Source organism: Orycteropus afer, unplaced genomic scaffold (assembly GCF_000298275.1).
Source record: "Orycteropus afer afer isolate SDZICR_OR568_19922 unplaced genomic scaffold, OryAfe1.0 scaffold00045, whole genome shotgun sequence".
Lineage (NCBI taxonomy): Eukaryota > Metazoa > Chordata > Mammalia > Tubulidentata > Orycteropodidae > Orycteropus > Orycteropus afer.
Window position 1 is genome coordinate 10,599,695 of NW_006921632.1, and position 19,882 is coordinate 10,619,576.

General features: G+C 37.3%; 1 protein-coding gene across 1 annotated transcript in view; it reads right to left on the reverse strand.

The window, feature by feature from the left end:
• Positions 1-11,122: 11,122 nt before the first annotated feature.
• Positions 11,123-19,882, reverse strand: part of TMEM117 (transmembrane protein 117) — a 753,498-nt gene continuing 744,738 nt past the window's right edge. Inside the window, 1 exon segment of the mRNA XM_007937920.1 lies at positions 11,123-11,769. Within this exon segment, the coding sequence (XP_007936111.1) occupies positions 11,123-11,769 (647 nt within the window).

The window sequence follows — 19,882 nt, forward strand, 5'->3', positions numbered from 1 at the left end:
AGGTTGAAACAAACAATCCAAACTCACTGCCATTAGGATAATTTTGACTCATAGTGATCCCAGTTGGGTTTCTGAGGCTGTAAGTCTTTATGGAAGTAGATTGCCCAGTCTTCCTTCTGCAGAGTGACAGGTGAGTCTGAACTGCTAAACTTCTGGTTAGCAGTCAAATGCCTTAGGCAGGATGCCACCAGACCTCCTTATGTGGAAAGGGTTAGGAATACTCTAATGATTTCAGATGTCTGGATGATTAGAACCTAGTGTCCACAGGTGAGATAAGAGAACCAGGCAGTGAAGGTCTTGGATATCAAACAGGAATATGTACTTTATTGATGATTCTCGAATTGATGTTTGTAGCAGAATCACTTATGAAGCTTTTAAAACTAAGCTCAACTTCAGCTCCATCCCTGACACACTGAACTGGAAGTTGCAGGTGTAGAAACTGGCTGGGTATATTTTGTAAATGTTTCTCTGATTAGAAACTTCCTACAGTTCTTCCTCTGTGATTCATTAGGAACTCTTTCCTGCCTTCTTTGCAGTTAAGCAGGCTTGCTGTTGTGTTCTGGCTGATGAATATAAGAACATGAGAAGTGATGTGTGTGGTTTGAAGTCTGTCCCTGAAACTTCCTACAGGATCCTCCTGTCCAAGTTTTTACCTCACCAACCAGTTGGATACACAGAATCCAGTTGAAGACTCTAAGATCCTTGTGTTAAAAATAAAAAAAAAAAAAAAAACAGTTGAAGGAATATGCCTGAATTCCTGAGTCACTGAATGGAAGACCATGCAGTGGACACCCAGTTCAATTGTAACATGAGTAAGATATTAATTTTCATTGTGTTAAGTTACTGGGGTTATGGAGTCATACTAATAAGAACCACTTCTAGGCAATAAGTAGCCTCTGAAAGTGTGAAATGGTATCACGAGATTTATACTTTAGGAACATTGCTCTGGTAGCAGTGTCACAAATGGTTTGCACTGGATGAGATGAGAGTTGGTTAAAAGCAAATTGCAGTCACCATAGACGAGATGATGAAATCTCAGCCATCACAATGGTAGTAATGATGGAAAGTAGGGTGCAGTTATGTGAGACACAAAGCAAGTAAAATCTGCTCACTTTGGAGATGATTTGCATGTGTAAATGACAGATACTCCAGTTTTCTGGCATATATAGTGTGTGTAGTAGTGTCACTGCCGTCAAGTCGGATCCGACTCACAGTGACCCCTCCTTGGGCTTCTGAGGCAGTATCACTACAGAAGTAGATTGCCCAACCTTCCTTCCAAGGAGTGGCTGGTGGGTTTGAACCGCCAGCCTTCTGGTTAGCAGTCAAGTGCCTTAGGCACTATGCCACAAACCCTCCCTTTCTGGCATATAAGAAGCTCTAAATATTGTTCCTGAAATTCAAGAACATAATCGTTTTTATATTGTTTTTAACTTTTTATTGTGATTTAAGTGAAAGTTTAAGAGCAAATTGGTTTTCCATTCGACAATTCATACGCATGTGTTTTGTGAATTGATTGCAGTCCCCACGATGTAACAGCATTCTTCCCATTTCCTCCTGGTGCTTACCATTTTCATTCATCCTTCTTTCCTATTCTTTCCTGCCTTCTGAGTTTTATCCTTGGACAAATGCTGCTTTTTTGACCCCATATGCTTGATTGCTATAATATTTTTATTGTACAAATTGATTTGTTCGTCTAGCTAAAAGTTGAGGCACAGGAGTAAGTTTTATTCGAGGCTTGAAGGACAATAATTTGTCCAAAGCTAATTTTACAGTAATTCCATGGTTCCCAAATCTCAGTAATAATGGCTGGAGTTGCCTTTCTTTATTTGGCCATAGCTCTTTCTTTGATTTTGTTAAAAATGAGAATAACTTAAAAAAAAAATTTTGTTGTTGTTGTGATTTGGGTGGAAGTTTAAAGATGAAATTTGGTTTTCATTCAACAATCCACACACATTTTGTTTTGTGACATTCATTGCAATCCCCACAATATAACAGTACCCTTCCCACTTCCTTCCTGTGGTTACCATTTTCCTTCATTCTTCTTTCCTATCTCTTCTTGCCTGCTTTGCTTTATCCCTTGGTAAATACTTGCCTTTGAGAATAACTATTTTCAATTGCAGATCTTTTCTAGTGTGCTCAGGTTAAGGTCAACCGTACTATCCAGATAAAATATTGTATTAAAAAATATGTCTATAAACTGAAAGAAAGATCATGATATTGTTTTATTAAAATTTCATTCTATAAAGGACCATAGCTGGCAGAGCTGTTGCCTTGATTCTTTCTGATACTAAGGTGAATTCTTCCCAAAAGGCAAAACTGGGATGACATCCTGCTTCAGAAACATCTGCCTTGATGCGTCCAAACACAGCTGAAAAGATTCTGAAGTGCAGCGGCTCAGGTGTATGTGCTGTCTCTTTTTAAATGCCGAAGACACAAGCACTTTCACTTCAGCGTTTATGAAAGGCGGTGGATTACTGGCACGATGAGAAAGGCCTGATAAGAGAAGCTGGTAAAAGCAATCATAAAAGGAAGGAAATAATTTAGAACTTTAAAGCAGAGGAAACTTTGAGGAATAAATTTGACCCAGCAGCTCCAAGGGATTATGGCCATTGATTTCAGACAATTTAGCCACTTGCTTTAAACTAAGGGATCTGAACTTCTGTTAAAAGTGAAAAAGGATTACATTGCAGCTTTTAAGTTCAAAACAACTATAAAGAGACAAAAAATTGAGACCAAAGGGTCTAATGACATTCAATGGTAGCATTCTACCTGGGCACTGTTGGTAAATCAGAGTGGGCTCAGCTGAAAGCTGGGGACTGAAGGGTCCTGGAGCCTGCACCTCTGATAGTACCTTACATCTGCTTGGCTTGGTACAGTTTACAGAATAGTTTTTCCTACACAGTCTTATTCAATCATCTTCAAAACTCTGAGAGGTATCCCCATTTTATTGTCCCCATGTTGTGCTCAAAGGGCAAGTCTTCAAGGTCAGTGCACTTGCTACCACGAAATGTCTTGCTCACTGTGACAGTTATAGTTGTGTATCAGCTTGGCTGGACCATGATTTTAAGTGGGTTAGCAGTTATGATATAGTCATCCCCCATGATGAGATCTGATACAATGTAATCTTCTCAATGATGAGATCTGCTATGAGCATTCAATCAATTGAAAGGGCAATTCCATTGCTTCCGATATATACGGAAAAGCTCTGGCAAAGCTCTCTGGGTTTCCATTGGACCTGGATCCTGTATCTGGTTCATCATCATCTCTGGTTCCTCAACTCAGCTGCTAACAGTGGCCTGTAGCATTGTCTGCCAATCTTGGGATGGTTACCATCACAGCCTATGAGACCACAGCCTGCCATTTTATCTGCTGATCTTGGATTCATCAACTTCTGAAGCCAGAAGCTTGTTGCATTGTCTGCTGATCTTCGGTTTGTCAGCCCCTGCAGCCACACCACAGAATCGAAGGCTCTTTTCAAGTTTACAATATCTGACAGAGATGGAGTATCCAGTAAGCAAGGTAAGCAAGGACTTATTTATGCTTATTTACTAATCTGCAATGAATAGTTTCACATTTTTCACCACATCATGTAGTGAAACCCATGTGAAATTTACTTTGAGTGGTAAACACGAAGATTGAATGTGATAATTTATTTGCACATAAAATACTCAAAATGACAGTTTTATAAACATGAAAATTGAGCAAATAATGGGTTTTCCATATTTAGAGAGAGTAAAAGAGCTCTGGTGGCATAGTGCCTAAGGCATTTTACTGCAAACCAGAAGGCTGGCGGTTCAAATCCAGCAGCCACTCCTTGGAAGGAAGATTAGGCAATCTATTCCTGTAGAGATACCACTTCAGAAACCCAAGGAGGGGTCTCTATGAGTTGGAACTGACTCGATGGCAGTGAGTTTTTTGAGTAGATAGAGTAAAAAAATCATTAGGGTGAGAAGCATCTATAATCATTTATTTGTATGGTGTTGTTGTTGTTATTATGTGCCGTGGAGTCAGACCTGACTCATAGTGACCCCCTCCTTGGGTTTCTGAGGTGGTATTACTACGGAACTAGATTGCCCAACCTTTCTTCCAAGGAGTGGCTAGTGGGTTTGAAATGCCAGCCTTCTGGTTAGCAGTTAAGAGTCTTAGGCACTATGCTACCAGAGCTACTATTTTTATGGTAGCTCTTAATTATAAATTATAGTGGTCTTTCTTAATCATGAAGGCAAGCCCTTACTAATCCCAGTTGAACAATTTTTCAGTATAAAGAAACTTAAGAGAATGTGTGTGCAAACAGTTAACATGCTCAGCTGCTAACTGAAAGGGAGGAGGTTTCCGTTCACCCAGAGGCATCTTGGAAGAAAGGTTTGGTTATCCACTTCTGAAAAATCAGCCACTGAAAGCCCTATGGAGTTTCCACTGTGCCAAATATGGAGTCACCATCAGTCAAAACTGACTTGATGGCAAATGTCTTCCTTTGTTTTTTAAGGAATTAAGACCTTATCAAAATGGTGCTAGAGGGCAGAGGTAAGATGTAAACCTGAAAAACATTATTTGTGTTTGAGATTCACTAAAGTAAAAAACCTGATCTCACTAAAGTAAAAGAGTATCAGTGGTACTTTAAAATATATTGAATTATTGGGCAATCTACTTCCATAGTGATACTGCCTCGGAAACCCAAGGAGGGGTTGCTATGAGTTGGGTCTGACTCGATGGCAAACAACAACAAACTATTTCTCACTAAATTTTCACAATCTCTCATGAAGTGTTTGTAAGATGTTTTCATTTATAAGATGTCATCTTTTACATGCTGATTTTATACTCACAAATAGATTTTGTTTCATGTTTGTTCTTCCATCAAGGTTGTTCCCGTCTCTGAATTGTTAAATATTGATTTTTGTCCTTTTCTTTTCCTACCCTCAAATCGGAAGGAAGATGGGGCAATTTACTTCCGTAGTAATACTGCCTTGGAAACCCAAGGAGGGGTTGCTATGAGTTGGGTCCGACTCGATGGCACATAACAACAACAACAACAACCCTCAACTGTATAGTTTGTTTCGGGGGTACCATGTTTCCTCTTTCAGGGGTCACCATGCTATCTGTTATAAACATAGAATAGTTTGAATGACAGAATATGTAAGAAATAAACAAAAATACTTCTTGTATCATTCCCTCAGCCCTGTTGAACATAATTTTTTAAGTCCCCTTCCTAAAAGTCAGGAATATTATACTCATGATAACTTTACATTAAATTCTTCTTACAAAGGCCTTCCTTCCCTCCCTGTTGTTTTAAAGTTCATCTTCTCTAAAACTTTCATTACTGTTTCCAAGACTTCATTTCAGCAACCTCTTCTGTTTCTTTACCATGTCTGTAAGCTTCTCTTTTCATTGTAAAAACTTACCTCTTTTTTTTTAAATTTTTTTTATCTTCAACAAGAATGACTTGTGAGTTATAAATACACGTGGAAGCTTCTCTAGTTGTTCAAATTATAACAGTTTGAGTCTGACTACACAAGATCTGTCATAATGTGAACTTAAGTTGGGAGGGCAATTACTGCAGGTCTAAATGGTTAAACGTTTATGAGATTGATTCTTTTATCTATATTGGTTTTCATTCAGCTTTTCATGAACTTTTAAGCAAAACCCTGTGTACACAAAGAGGTTTAAAAATCAAAACTGGTGGTAAATAAGAAAACTACAATTTTATCTGTTACAAAATGAATTGATTTGCTCTTGTCCTCTTAGAGGTAGAGCTGGCTAAAAGGTCTGAGTTGGGGTCTAAGGGACAAAGCTAGAGGAGACACAGAAGTGAGCAAAGTCCCAATCTGAAGGGAAAATTGCCACACACTCAGGGTGAGGTTGCATAACTAGGAGTCCAACCTTTAATAGAGATCATTTTGGAGTGGGGACACATAGCTGATAAGCTGATGAGCTGAAGTCTTAGCCAAATATTAGATAATACAGTGGCATCAGGAGCCATCATTAGAGGGACAGCTAAGAGTGATTTATTAGCATTGTCTTTCTCATTTTTCATGTTGGATTGTGTCAGCAACCCAAAAGTCAGCAAAAAATGTTGTAGAATTACTTGTAGAGCCCACTGGTAAAAGACAATGGAAACATTGACTCCCGTTTTCAAATCTGGGAGTCTGCTTTGGATGACTTCTTCCCATGCACTGTCACCCAGTAGTGCTTTTGGATACATGTTGAGAAATCTAATGCTATAAAGTAAAAGGAGATTTTGTACTCATTTGGCAATTGGGACAAATGGAAAAGAAATCATTCCTAAGGCTTCTAACAGGATTCACTGAAGACGTTAGATATGCCAAAAGATGAAGAAAAATGATAGTCTTCGTGGGGAAAATTTGAGGTAACTAACATGTTATATAATACAAGTAGGGAATATGATGAGATTTATGTCTAAGTGTAGATAACCAGGTATAAGTTCAGTATTTATTTAATTTTCCATTTAAACTATTAATGAAGTACTCTGTAAATGTAAGATACTGAAGTTGGGTCAAATTAGTGTAAATTCTGCACTGCACAGAAAATAATGTCCTTTAATTACTGAACAGTAGAAATGTAATTGTTTATACAGCTAGTCCTAGGTTGTGAACATCTGACTTATAGACAACTTGTACTTGCCCTTTAATGTTACGTAAATTTGCCCTCACTTTGAAATGATGGAACCAATCTTTACTCACAACAAATTATTCATTGTAATCACCTTCCCTTGCTCAATGTGCAGCTTTTAAATCATTGAAAAGGCTTTGAGCTTTTTATTGTGCTAAAGTAAGGCTAAATAAGAACGTATACAACTGTTCCTACTTATTTACAAATTCAACTTAAAGACAAACTTAGAACAGCAACTTGAAAGATTAGGTAGGAAATTTAGGAGGTACTGAGTTGATGTTAATAGGAGAGGAACAACTCAAAAAAGGATGGCAAGAATCATTGCACAACTCAAAGAATGTAATTAATGTAACTGAATTTGACATCTAAAAACTGTTGAAATGGTGTGTTTTGCTGTGTATATTCCCAATAACAAGAAAATAAACAAATTTTGAATAAAAAAGATAAACAAAAAGAAAAGACACAGGAATGGATCTTGTTTTTAACCTAGGGACTGCCTACAGTCCATACACATTATTGGAATTAAGATATCACATTTGTTAAGATTTCTTTAAAATCTGCAGGTAGTGATTTTTTTAAATCCTTTTTATTTAACTCTTCATTTTCTGAATTTGCTACATTTTCTTTTTGTTTTTAATGTCCTTAGTAGTCCAGAGTAATATATCAGACTGTGTTTCACTGCTATTCATAAGGTTTTCACTGGCCAATATTTTCAGAAGTGGATGGCTCCATCCTTCTTCCCAGTCTTGGCTTTGTCTGGAAGTGGTGCTGAAACCTAACCACGATGGGTAGCCCTGCTGCTATTGGAAATACCAGTGGAATAGCCTCCAGCCTCACAGCAACATGCAAGCCACCACAGTATGACAGACAGACAGACGAGTGGTGGAGACTACATGTTGAGATAATATTGCAAAAAATGGGATTTCCAGAACACTTAATTGTGCTCATGAGGAACCAGTATATAAAGCCAAGAGGCTGCCCATTCAAACAGAACAAGAGGATAATGCAAAATTTTAAATCAGGAAGGGTATGCATCAGGGTTGTGTCCTTTCACTATACCTATTCACTCTGTATGCTGAGGAAATAATCTGAGAGGCTAAACTATATGAAGAAGAATGTGGCATCAGGATTGGAGGAAGACTCATTAACAACGTGCAATATGAAGATGACCCTACCTTGCTTGCTAGAAGTGAAGATGACCTGAAGCACTTACTGATGAAGATCAAAAGCTACAGTCTGCAGTACACATTATACCTCAACATAAAGAAAACAAAAAAGCTCACCACGGGACCAAGAAGGAACATCACAATAAATGGAGAAAAGATTGAAAGTGTCAGGGATTTCATTTTACTTGGATCCATGTTCCACACGCATGGAAACAGCAATTAAGAAGTCAGACATCATATTGCACTGGGCAAATCTGCTCCAAAAGACCTCTTTAAAGTGTTGAAGAGCAAAGATGTCACTTTAGAGACAAAGGTGTGCCTGACCCAAGTCATGGTACTTTCAATAGCTTTCTAGGCATGTGAAAGCTGAACAACAAATAAGGAAGGTTGAACTGTTGATGGCTTTGAATTGTGGTGTTGGTGAAGAATACTGAAAATACCATGGACTGCCAGAAGAACAAACAAATCTGTCCTGGAAGAAATGCTCCTTAGAAGTGAGAATGTCCAGACTTCAGCTCACCTGCTTTGGTCATGTTGTCTGTTTCTGGAGAAGTGTATATATAATATTTGAAAGTAAGGAGAGAGGGTCAGTGAAAAAGGGAAAGACCTTCAATGAGATGGATTGACACAGTGCTTGCAAAAATGGACTCAAGCACAGCAAGGATTACGGGGGTGCTGCAGGACCAGGCAGTGTTTCACTCTTGTACACAGGGTCTTTGTGAGTGGAAGCTTAGTCGATGGCACCTAACAACAACAATTGTCCAGATGTTTTGGTAATTGAAAAGCTCTGTAGCACCTGTTGTGTTGTTGTTATATACCGTCGAGTTGGACCTGACTCATAGCGACCCCTCCTTGGGTTTCCGAGGCAGTATCACTAAGGAAGTAGATAGCCCTATCTTTCTTCTGAGGAGTGGCCTAGTCTATTGATATATGACTCAAGATTCAAGATTAATCAGAATGGATTTCTTTTGACCTTGATTCTGTTTTCTAAATTTTAATTGATATAAGTGTAATCTGGAAGTACAATATCCAAAAGAAGTAGCAAAAGAAGGAAGATGACTCACATCTAGATAAAAAGGTCAAGACTGGTATGTACAGTTGCTTGACTATTAAAATTCCATCTCTGAATAGTATATCTTTTGGTACTAAAGCATACAGAAACTTCAAAGGCATATTTTCATATCAGCTGACAGGTTCTCTAGCTAGTCCCTAGAAACACATAGGCAAGGTGCTATAAGATTTTTTTTTTTTTAATCTGACTACTTCTGCTAACAGGGAGCTCTGGTAGCGTAGTGCCTAAGGCACTTGACTGCTAACCAGAAGGCTGGAGGTTCAAACCCACCAGCCACTCCTTGGAAGGAAGGTTGGGCAATCTACTTCGTAGTGATACTGCCTCGGAAACCAAAGGAGTGGTCGCTATGAGTCGGGTCCGACTCGACAGCACAAAACAACAACAATAACACTTCTGCTAATTAGATCCTCTCATTGAGACACTTTTTCCTGGTCACATAAAGATTTTCAAATAATATTTTTATATAGAATATATACTGATAATAAGCACCCACTTTCTAAATCAATTTCCTTCTTCTTTCTAAAAGATGATGACTATCATAAAGCAATACAAATATGGTCCTGGGTGATACTATTTGCTATGCAAATTTGGTAAAGGCCAATGGGTAACATGGTAAGTGGAAGTGTTCTTTGGATGGTATGGTCAGTGGAACACTATAATGAGTTTGGCTGCTGTACTTTGAGTGTCACTGATATTTATGATTCTAAGTAGCACCAGGCATGTCTATTAAAGGTAAAGGAAACAGCAGGGACATGGTTCCAAATGCTTAATAAACAGTTGTAGAAAGATGTTTATTAAAGCTGGCTCTCAAGTGACAGATAAATGCATAGTTATATTATGCATGCTAAATTCAGCATGCTGCAAGCTTAAAACCAGGTAGATCAAAACGAGAGATTTTAAAAAATCATAAAGACAAAACAGACATATCCATATATGTCACTAAAATAATTTTTCCTTCAAAGTGATTCTCCCTTCCTCCCTGCCCCTGCCCCCATGGTACATATAACCACAGTATATAGAATGAAATTAAAAGCAATTTGGGACTGTTCAATTTCTTACATGGCATCAAGCTTAAAAACCCAATTTACATGGACTGTTCTTAAACTAAGATATGACTGATTCCTTCTAATATGAACAAAAAACTGCACCATATAATCACTGATAGATAATTCTCATTTATTAATGTGTGATGTTTAATTCTTTAAAAAAAAAAACAACAAAAATGTACACATGTAACAAGCCACTAAACAGAATTCTTCCATGCATATCTTTTTTTACCTCACGAGATTCCACTGCATGATTTTTAGAGGCGTTCACTCAGGGTTGGCCTATGTTTTTCATTTTCATTGTCCAGAATCATATTTACAGAAAGATGTACAAATATTATAGACAGTGGGCTGTGCAGCCTTCACATGATTAAAGCTCCAGTTCCTGTTCTTTGTAGGGCTTTGTGTAAATGCCAATAAATTTGAGAGTTCACCCAACTGTGCCTCTTAACCTTTGTTCCCAAAGGTGAAGGGCAGGATTTTTAATCAAGTAGCAATTTATCTTTAATTAGGAAAACCTAATTAGGTATTATCACTTAATTGCAATTACTGATTGGAAAAAGTCACATTTCACAAGTACTGACCCATGCTGGATTATCATTCTCCTATTATGGGATTTTGCATCTGTATTTGTATTTGGCAGACAGCCAATAAAAATTATAAGGTAATCATCATGCTTCTCTGCAGTCCATCTGTCAAAGTCACCAATTCCATGGCTGAATAAGAAACTGAAAGATACCTCTTAAGTCACATCTTGGCTGTATCTGTTTCCTGCTCTGACATCAAGTGTAGCTCAAAGTAATAGTATACAAAAAACAAAAGAAAACAAAACATGTGAAGTAGGTTAGAGAACTATTCCACACTTCATTTCTGATACAGTTAAAAATGGTTTAATGTCTCAAGGCACCACTATGGTTGAACATCAGATATACAGGTAATCATCTAATCTTCTACTATGCTGTAAAGTCAGTAAATAGCTTGTGCAATTGTGAAAAGCAATTTCTAGAGGACTGTTAGATATACAGTAGGCACGTGTATTACAATACAAATAGAAAACAATGAGTCCTAGAAAAAGCATGTTGAGCACCGTTGTGGCATTGTTTATATTTCTTTACCTAATACTACGTAAACCTTACATTTACAAAAGGAAAGACTAACTTTTTAAAGTTACACTCAAGGTTGCTTTTTGTGCTATCTCCAAATAAGTGAATCTAGTTCGTAAGTGTACTTTTAGTTGGGTCTGGATCAGCCTCTGTTGTGCTGGTGGATTCATTCAAGTGTGAGCTCAAGTTTTCAGATGTTAGGTGGGAAGACTTGTAGACAATCTCATTGAAATCAGACCTGATGCAAACCAAAGGAGGGTCATGGTCATTCAACGGGTCCTCCACTGAGACCTGGGTGTTTTCTCTAGTGATTCCCATGTCTTTGCTATGTTCTGATGGGGATTTTCTTTTCATGCGAGTGTAAGTTTTGTCTTGATTCTCCATGCCTTGCTCATTTTTCAAAAATCGTCCAAAGAACCAGATGAAGAATCCAAACCACACAAAAGCTATCAAGCTTGGAACAAAGGCCAGACACTTGACATCAAGGCTAGCCCCTATGTACCTGCTGTGTAAGAAAAGGTCTCCCTCAGCATATGTTTTATTAGTCTCAGGGTTAGTGTGATTGGACCTCCATTCCCAAGACAGCTTGGTTCTGTTCAAATCCTTTAAACTTTCTGAGTCTTTCACTGTATAAATCTTCTGCCCTGGGCCAATATATTGCCCATATTCATGAGGTTTATAAAATATCTGGTTCTTCCACATATTAAGATCCAAAATCAAGACGAGAAAGATGATTCCATAATTAAACCATTTACCTGCATTAAAAAAGAAATACTGCATTAATCAAAGAGCCATAAAATTGCAAAGGGTTTTCTCCAATAAAATGAAGATAATAGTATAATGGTATAAATTGTTAATGTTTTAGACCTGTTAAACAATTAATTTTTGAGACTGCCCTCCTGCTATTAAGTGAATTGGCAAAGGAAATTTACTAAATGGATTGTAGCATATGAAAATGTAACTGTAGGTCCCCAGAGCCAGTAATTTATGGTATATATACTAACAAGATTAGGCCTCTTTGTTTTAAAGGCACCATGGCTAGACTCAATTTGGTTCCATGTAGGTTATTCTCTAGAACATTTCAATTAATGTTGAAAAAAAAAAGTTCTAAGGAAATTCTTAGAAAAGTCCAATGTATGATTGAACATCTCTTACAGTTTTATAATTATGTCTGGGCAAGAAATAAATCATTTTGCAGTGTAAGCACAGCAGTATATCAATTGAATTCGCATTGCTTTTTGTAGGTGACCTGTTGATTAAACCATTAGTTGATGTGATTCTGATCAATAATCCTTGAGCATTCATTTCAAGTCTTTTAAAAATAATTGCATCAGATTCTCATTGAGCAGAATGCATTTATCAGACATAAATTTAACCAAATCTAATAAACTGCTTTAGAAGACATGCTTTGGAGAGATTGTAACTAATACAATTTCTTTGTGGTATTTAAAATCTTGTATAAATATGATACTAGTTAGTGATATATTACCTAGTGCTGTTCTTATATCTGACAATTGGAAAATGTGGAAAAATTAGTTTCAAGCAATACTAGGTTCCATTACAATTTTTATTATAATCACAATTCATTTCAAATTTTATGGTATCATGTACTATATCATAATAATATTGTAATACCCACCTTATAGGTTTGTTGTAGTAAATTAAGTGATATAAGTAATGGTTTCTGAAAGCTTTAGTTATAATTGCTATATGTATTATGCAAATGTTGTTATCCTTTTTATTTGAAGATAACAGTATTGAGCATTATTAAGCTACAGCTTCACATGATTATAGAAATCTTGTGACAAGAGAGAGATAAGATGTTACACAAAGAAAACCAAGAATGGTAAAAATATATTTTGCAATATGTATGACACCATAATATATAGCTATATGAAAATACACATTTGTGAGTTTAGTAAAGTATTTTATCATCATCATTACACATTTTCAAGGGCAATCTACTTCCGTAATGATACTGCCTTGGAAACCCAAGGAGGGGTCGCTATGAGTCGGGTCTGACTCGATGGCACATAACAACAACAACAACAACAACGTTGTTAGCATCACAAGAGACTATGGGAGGCACTATGTGTCAGAATCAACTTGATAGCAGCGGGTATATGAAGGGAAAGTATAATTCTGCCAGTACTGAAATGACTCAACTATAAAATACCTGTTGCTGTTGAGTTAATTGCAACTCATGTTGTTGTTGTTATGTGCCATCAAGTCAGACCCGACTCATAACGACCCCTCATAGCAACCCTATAAGACAGAGTAGAACTGTCCCATAAGGTTTCCAAGGCTATACTTTTTTACAGAAGCAGACTGCTGCATCTTCCTCCCATGAAGCAGCTGGTGGGTTCAAAGTGCCAACCTTTCAGTTAGCAGCTGCGAGCTTAACCACTGCACCACCAGAGCTCCTTTTTGTTCAACTATTCAGGATTTATAATATTTTTAATTGAAGTTCTTGTCTGAATGATTAATTTTATACATCAAAAGGAGAAAGTAAGTAGGAATGTTGTTTCCAGGCAAAATATTTATACTATCGGGCATTGTTAGGTTCATTACACTCCTGCCCTCCTAGGGCTTCAAAACTGAAATAGATTTAAGCCACTCCTGCCCTCCTAGGGCTTCAAAACTGAAACAGATTCATTCACACTACGAATCAACCATAAAATAAGAGAGCTCTATCTAGCCAGAGAAACTTAATCAAATCCAAAGGTATGCATCATTACTAAACATTTATTGGGATCATAACAGCCTCTGCATAGGATACCTTCACGGATGCTGAGGACATATGTTTCTGCCTTCCAAGGAGAAATTTATAATCTTGTTGCAGAAACAGGACAGAGACATCAAAAGATACATAATAATATGAGGCCACATTTGAGAGATGTTAAATGAGTGTTCCACAAAATAAATATATAAATAGTGTAGCTGCTGAGAAAATTGGGGGTGGGGGGTCAACTTAAGTCTGAGTTTCTGCAGAAAAGTAGTTATTCATGTGGTCCTTGAAGGAAATCAGGACACAGAACATTGGGAAATTTTTTTTGTTTGTTTCTTTTAGTTTATGCTATTGTTATACTGCAGATAGAATAGCACACAGAAAAAGATCAAGTGATATGAAAAAGAGGGTCTCAGAGCAGAGAAAAGGAAAAGAGTGAAGACTATTATAGACAAAGAAAGATAGGAGAGTGATGGGAGACAGGTGCAATGATAAAGTTCAGAGATTCTCAGCCAGTATTAAAGAGGTACTAGTTTGTCGCTTTCAGAATAAAAAGCAAGTTGAAAGGGGAAGATTGGGAGAGTCTCTGTTGTAGGAGATTCATATTTATTCTCTTGCTGTAAATTTTACGTGTTAAAAATCCAAGGCTGCTGAGAAGAAGAGGTCCTTTAGCTTGTATGATGGTCTACCCCTTCCTTGACCCCAAAATGTCCCTTGGAAAAATATGCAACCCTCTTAAGGTCTTTTTTAGAAGTTCATGATTGAGGAAGCTCCTCATAAAGCATTATTTCTATGGTAACAGAGTATCAGAAATGGAAGATAAACAGCATTACAGAATCAAGGAGAAGAAAGAGGAATACTCATGGAGCTTGAAGAAGGGTGCTTCTCTGGTGGGAAAAGGATGTTCAGTGAGTGCTAATAGACAAAGGAAAACATGATAATAAAAGCACAGAATAAAAGTGGATATTAATGAGCACTGAGGGAGGAGTAGGAGCACTAAGAATAGAGGAAACATTTTTTTATCACCTCACTTTAATAGTGCCGGGTCACTTAGATCAGTAAACTTTCAGCCTAAAGAATCACTTTATGTTATTTCTCAAATGATCTGGAGTCTGAATATTTAGATATTAAATACTGTATTAGTCCACTATTGTAAAAAATGAAGGAAAGGTTTACATATGGAAGAAAACATTCTTTGATGGTTACCAGGGAAGGAAGGGGAGAGGAGGGAAAATTGCCAGATAGGTAAAAGACAAGTATTGAGGAGCAAATTAAAATGTGCTGCCTGACATCAGTTGATGGTTATCATCACCCGCTCTAATGAATCTGTATGGATTGCTGAAAAGGAGAGTACTACAGTGACAAAAGCTACAGCCTGCGTATTAGCCATTGGAGATCTCATCTTAACCCTAGACTTAAACTCTCTAGATCTCAGTTATTTTATTTTCAAATTGAAAAACTGTATAGGCACCTTTCAATTCTATGATTCTGTCCTCCTTCCCAAATTCTCTGCTTATTAGCTGTATGAAAGCACTTTTTTTCCCCTGTGAAATGGAAAATAACACCAGTGTAACTACCTCAAAGGATTATTGTTATTGTGAGGATAAAATAAAAGCTTATATTTAGAAGTTCTCTGAAATGTGTTAAGGTCACCAAAAATGTAGGGTGCTAGGAGCTTTGGTAGCATAGTGCCTAAGGCACATGGCTACTAACCAGAAGGCTGGTGGTTCAAATCCACCAACAACTCCTCAGAAGGAAGGTTGGGCAATCTACTTTCATAGTCATACTGCCTCAGAAATCCAAGGAGGGGTTGCTATGAGTTGGGTCTGACTTGATGGCTTATAACAACAACAACATTATTCCTGCAATTTCACCTCTCTACTATACTTCTTAGAGTAGGTTAACATAGGGATTTGTTGATAGAATAGAAAAAGGAATGATGTGTGAGGGTTGTAGCAGAGATATCCTAAAGGTGATCAACTTTCAGTTTGGATAAAATATCATGAATTTCTAAACATTGACATCAATGGGTAGATATCCAAGGACCAGTTATCCGAGAAGACTCAATGTGCAGCTATATGTAAACATGCTCCCAAGTCAGAATATTTAGTATGTTACAAATCCATGGCAATCAGTAATTTGTCTATAGCTTGGAGAACCTAAGTTTTGGCCCCAAGGGAAGGTTTTGTTAATATACACATATATTGAAGCTAAGGAATGGGAAATAGCATTCCCACCTTTCTCTGCCAGTAGAAAGGTTATGTTAGGGTGGGGAAATATAGAGAGGAGCACTTGGAGTGAGGCAGGCTCCCTGTTGATCAATTCTTTCCTTTCTTTTTTTCAAGGAAATAACACTGTCCCACTCCCACTGTGATAGTTACTTGACTCAAACTGGAAGCTGTTGAAAATGTAGAAGAAATGGTCCTTAATGTTATTTTGTTTGTTTGTTTCTGGTTGACCTGACATAACCTCTGTTCCACTTATCCATTTGTCAGAGGAAGGATGTTCATCTTTTTCTATCATCCACATTTCCTTTTCCTTCACAATGTTTTTATTACCTTTGTAATGCTGTCTTCTTTTTTTTTTTTTTTTTTTAATTATTTTGCCATACAAGATGTGGCCAACTCAAAGGCAGAGTCAAATGGGACAATTCAAACTTAGTTTTCTCATCTATAAAGTGAGAGAGTTGAGCTATGTCATCCTTAAGTTTTCTTCCAGTCCTAAATGGCTCTTAGAAGAGTCTTAGCAACAAACATCACATAAACCTTAATGTTTTATGATGGACTAGGAGATGGTATACACAATTTTCACATGGAGCAAGGTTTCCTTGAAAGAAAAAGACTGTATATTCCCTGATCTCAAAACCTACTCTACAGCCACAGTACTCAAAACAGCCCAGTATTGGGACAATGACAGACACACAGACCAGTGGAACAGAGTCAAGAACCCAGATATAGATCCATCCACCTATGGTCAGCTGATCTTTGACAAAAGACCATCTATTCAATGGGGAAGAGATTATCACTTTACTAAATAGTGCTGGCAAAACAGTGTATCCATTTGCAGAAAAATGAAACAAGATCCATAACTCATACTATACACAAAAACTAACTCCAGATGGGTCAAAGACTTAAACTTAAAAGCTAAAAATACAAAGTTAATCAAAGAAAAAATAGGAGCAAACTTAGGGGCCCTAATTTATGGCATAAATAGACTATCAAGCATAACCCAAAAGGCACTAACAGCAGAAGATAAAGTAGATGACTGGGACCTTCTAAAAATTAAATTCTTAGATGGGAAGATTACCTGTAGTCCACACATTAGTTCCCTCTAGCATCTTAGTGCCTGAAAAACTAGGTGCAGCATTTTGAAGTGGGGATTCTGGTGCTCTGAGCAACTCATTAAGTCAGAGAATGCCAAACTCAGGGGACTAGCAGTAGAAAAGAGGGAGAGGTAGTGTAACCAGCCAGAAATAATAAAAAAATAGGAGAACCTGCCCTGAGGAGTGCCTATCAGCTGGCAAGATAGGGCATCAGAGGGCTCTCTAGGGCAGTGGAGAGAATGCCCTGGAGGACCTGTGGCCACTCCATGAATTTTCCTTCAGCACCTGCTTTTATCAGTAAACTTGGGATCACAGGGAGGGAACAGAGACGCCTCTGACTCCGGGTGCTGCTGAATTGGGAGCAGAGGGGAAGCTCATCATAAATGGGTAGACCCTGGGACAACATTTTTGGCATGGAGGGGCTTGGAGTACAGGGGTTTGTGGCTGTCTGAATCTGGTGGAAAGTAGAAGCCCCCTAACCTTTGGGATCTTTGCCTGAACTTGAGCTGTGGGCCTGTAACAGTATACTGTCATCATTAGCAGCCTACTAAATGTCTTAGGACTGGCTACTGGCACCTTAGAGCGTTTTTTTTTTTTTTTCCTTTTTTTTTTTCCCTCTTTGCTTCCTCCTTTAACTGCCTCTCCCCTGCCTCATCCAATAAAAAAAAAAAAAAACCACATTAAGCCACCACACCACCTACTGGTTCGAATCCTAAAACCCTCTCATGACAAACAGAGACCTGCATCCACATTCCACATAGTGATTCCCTCATCACAAAGAAAACTGTAGAGCAAACCAGCAACCCTGAATTAATAACCAAAAAAATAAAATACACAAGTTCCACCTTTGCAAAAATATTAAATCATAAAATCAATACAAAACAAATCAAGACATAACAGTTAAAGACAACTTCAAAATGTCTAGGAAACAACAGACAAGCTCAAATCAAACAAACAAACAGGATAAGGCAATAGAAATAAAATTCCAAACAAAAGTCTCATTGAACATGGAGGAAGAGGAGGCAATAGAATTATCCAACAAGGAATTTAGAAGGTATGCTTATAGAACTCTACAAGAACTGAAGGAAACCCCAAACAGAATCAAGAAGAACACAGACAATACTCTGGAAGAACTCAGGAAAAACATCCAAGAACAAAATAACAAGATTAATACACAATCAGAACTCATACAAAAACAGCAGTTATAAATCCAGAAGATGAATACCAAAATTACAGAATTATACAACACAGTGGAAGCACAAAAGGATAGGCTAGAACTGGCTGGAGAACACATTTCCCAACTAGAAAATAAATCCCTAATGCCAGCCTGTATGAAGAAAAATCAGAACAAAGATTTAAGAGAAATGAAGAGAACCTAAGATTTATATGGGACAACATGAAAAGAAACAACATACACCTCATTGGAATTCCAGAACAAGAAGAGGCAAAACAAAAAACACTTAGAAAATTGTGGAAGACTTACTAACAGAAAATTTCCCTCATATCATGAAGTAAGAAAAGATATTTGTCCAAGAAGCTCAAAGAGTGCCATACATAATAGATCCCAAGAGAAAAACACCAAGGCATATCATAATCAAACTCTCCAAAACCAAAGACAAAGAAAGAATCTTGGAAGCTGCCTGGGACAAAAGAAATATTACTTATAACAATCAAACAGTTAGGCTGAGTTCTGATTACTCAGCAGAAACCATGCAGGCAAGAAGGCAATAGAATGGCACAATAAAACACTCAAGGAAAAGAACTTCCAACCAAGAATCATATATCCAGCCAAATTGTTAATCAAATATGGGGGCAGAATCCAGACATTCTCAGACAAACAGAAATTAAGGGATTTTGTGAAAACCAGACCAACCCTACAAGAAATGCTTAAGGAAGCCCTTCCAATAGAGAACCCACAACAGAGAACAACAAAATCAGGACACATGACATCAACACTAAAACCAAATCAGAAATAGACATTCAAAATAAGACCATAAAACATTATACACTACAAAACAAGGAAGTCAATCTGCACATGACAACAACAACTTACCAAATAGAGGGAATAAAAGTTCTAGGTACAAAACTTCCAAATGGAGAGGAAAACAGGACAATGTCTTCATAAGAATAGACTGTTCCAAAAATATAGACACAAGAATTCACTCCAAGGTAACCACAGAGAAATTTAACAGTCCCCCTAAGCAAACTCAGAAGAAAGGAAAACATATGGGTTTAGAAGGCACAAAACCAACAATAAAGAAGAAAGGAGAGGAAACATTTGACAACAAAATGAACTCAGCACAATAAAGTATATGGACCAAGGAAACTCCAACAACACAATAAAAAAACATAATAGGATGACAGCAATCAGGGCATACCTATCACTAATTATACTCAATGTGAATGGACTAAATGCACAATCAAGAGAAAGAGAGAGGCAGACTGGAAAAGAAAAGAAGACCCATCGATATGCTGCCTACCAGAGACCCACCTGAGACACAAAGATAAAAACAAATTAAGAGTTAAGGGGTGGAAAAAATATACTAAGCAAATGGTAACTAAAAAAGAGCAGGAGAGGCAATATTAATTTCTGATAAAATAGACTTTAAGTGAAAAACAACATAAGAGACAAAGAAGGTCACTATATGAAGGTGAAAGAATCAATTGACTAAAAAGACATTACAATAATAAAAATCTATATACTCAATGAAATTGCTTCAAAATATGTGAAGAAAATATTAATTGAATTGAAAGGGAAAATAGATAACTCTACAATAATAGTAGGAGACTTTAACACACCACTTTCAAGGAGGGACGT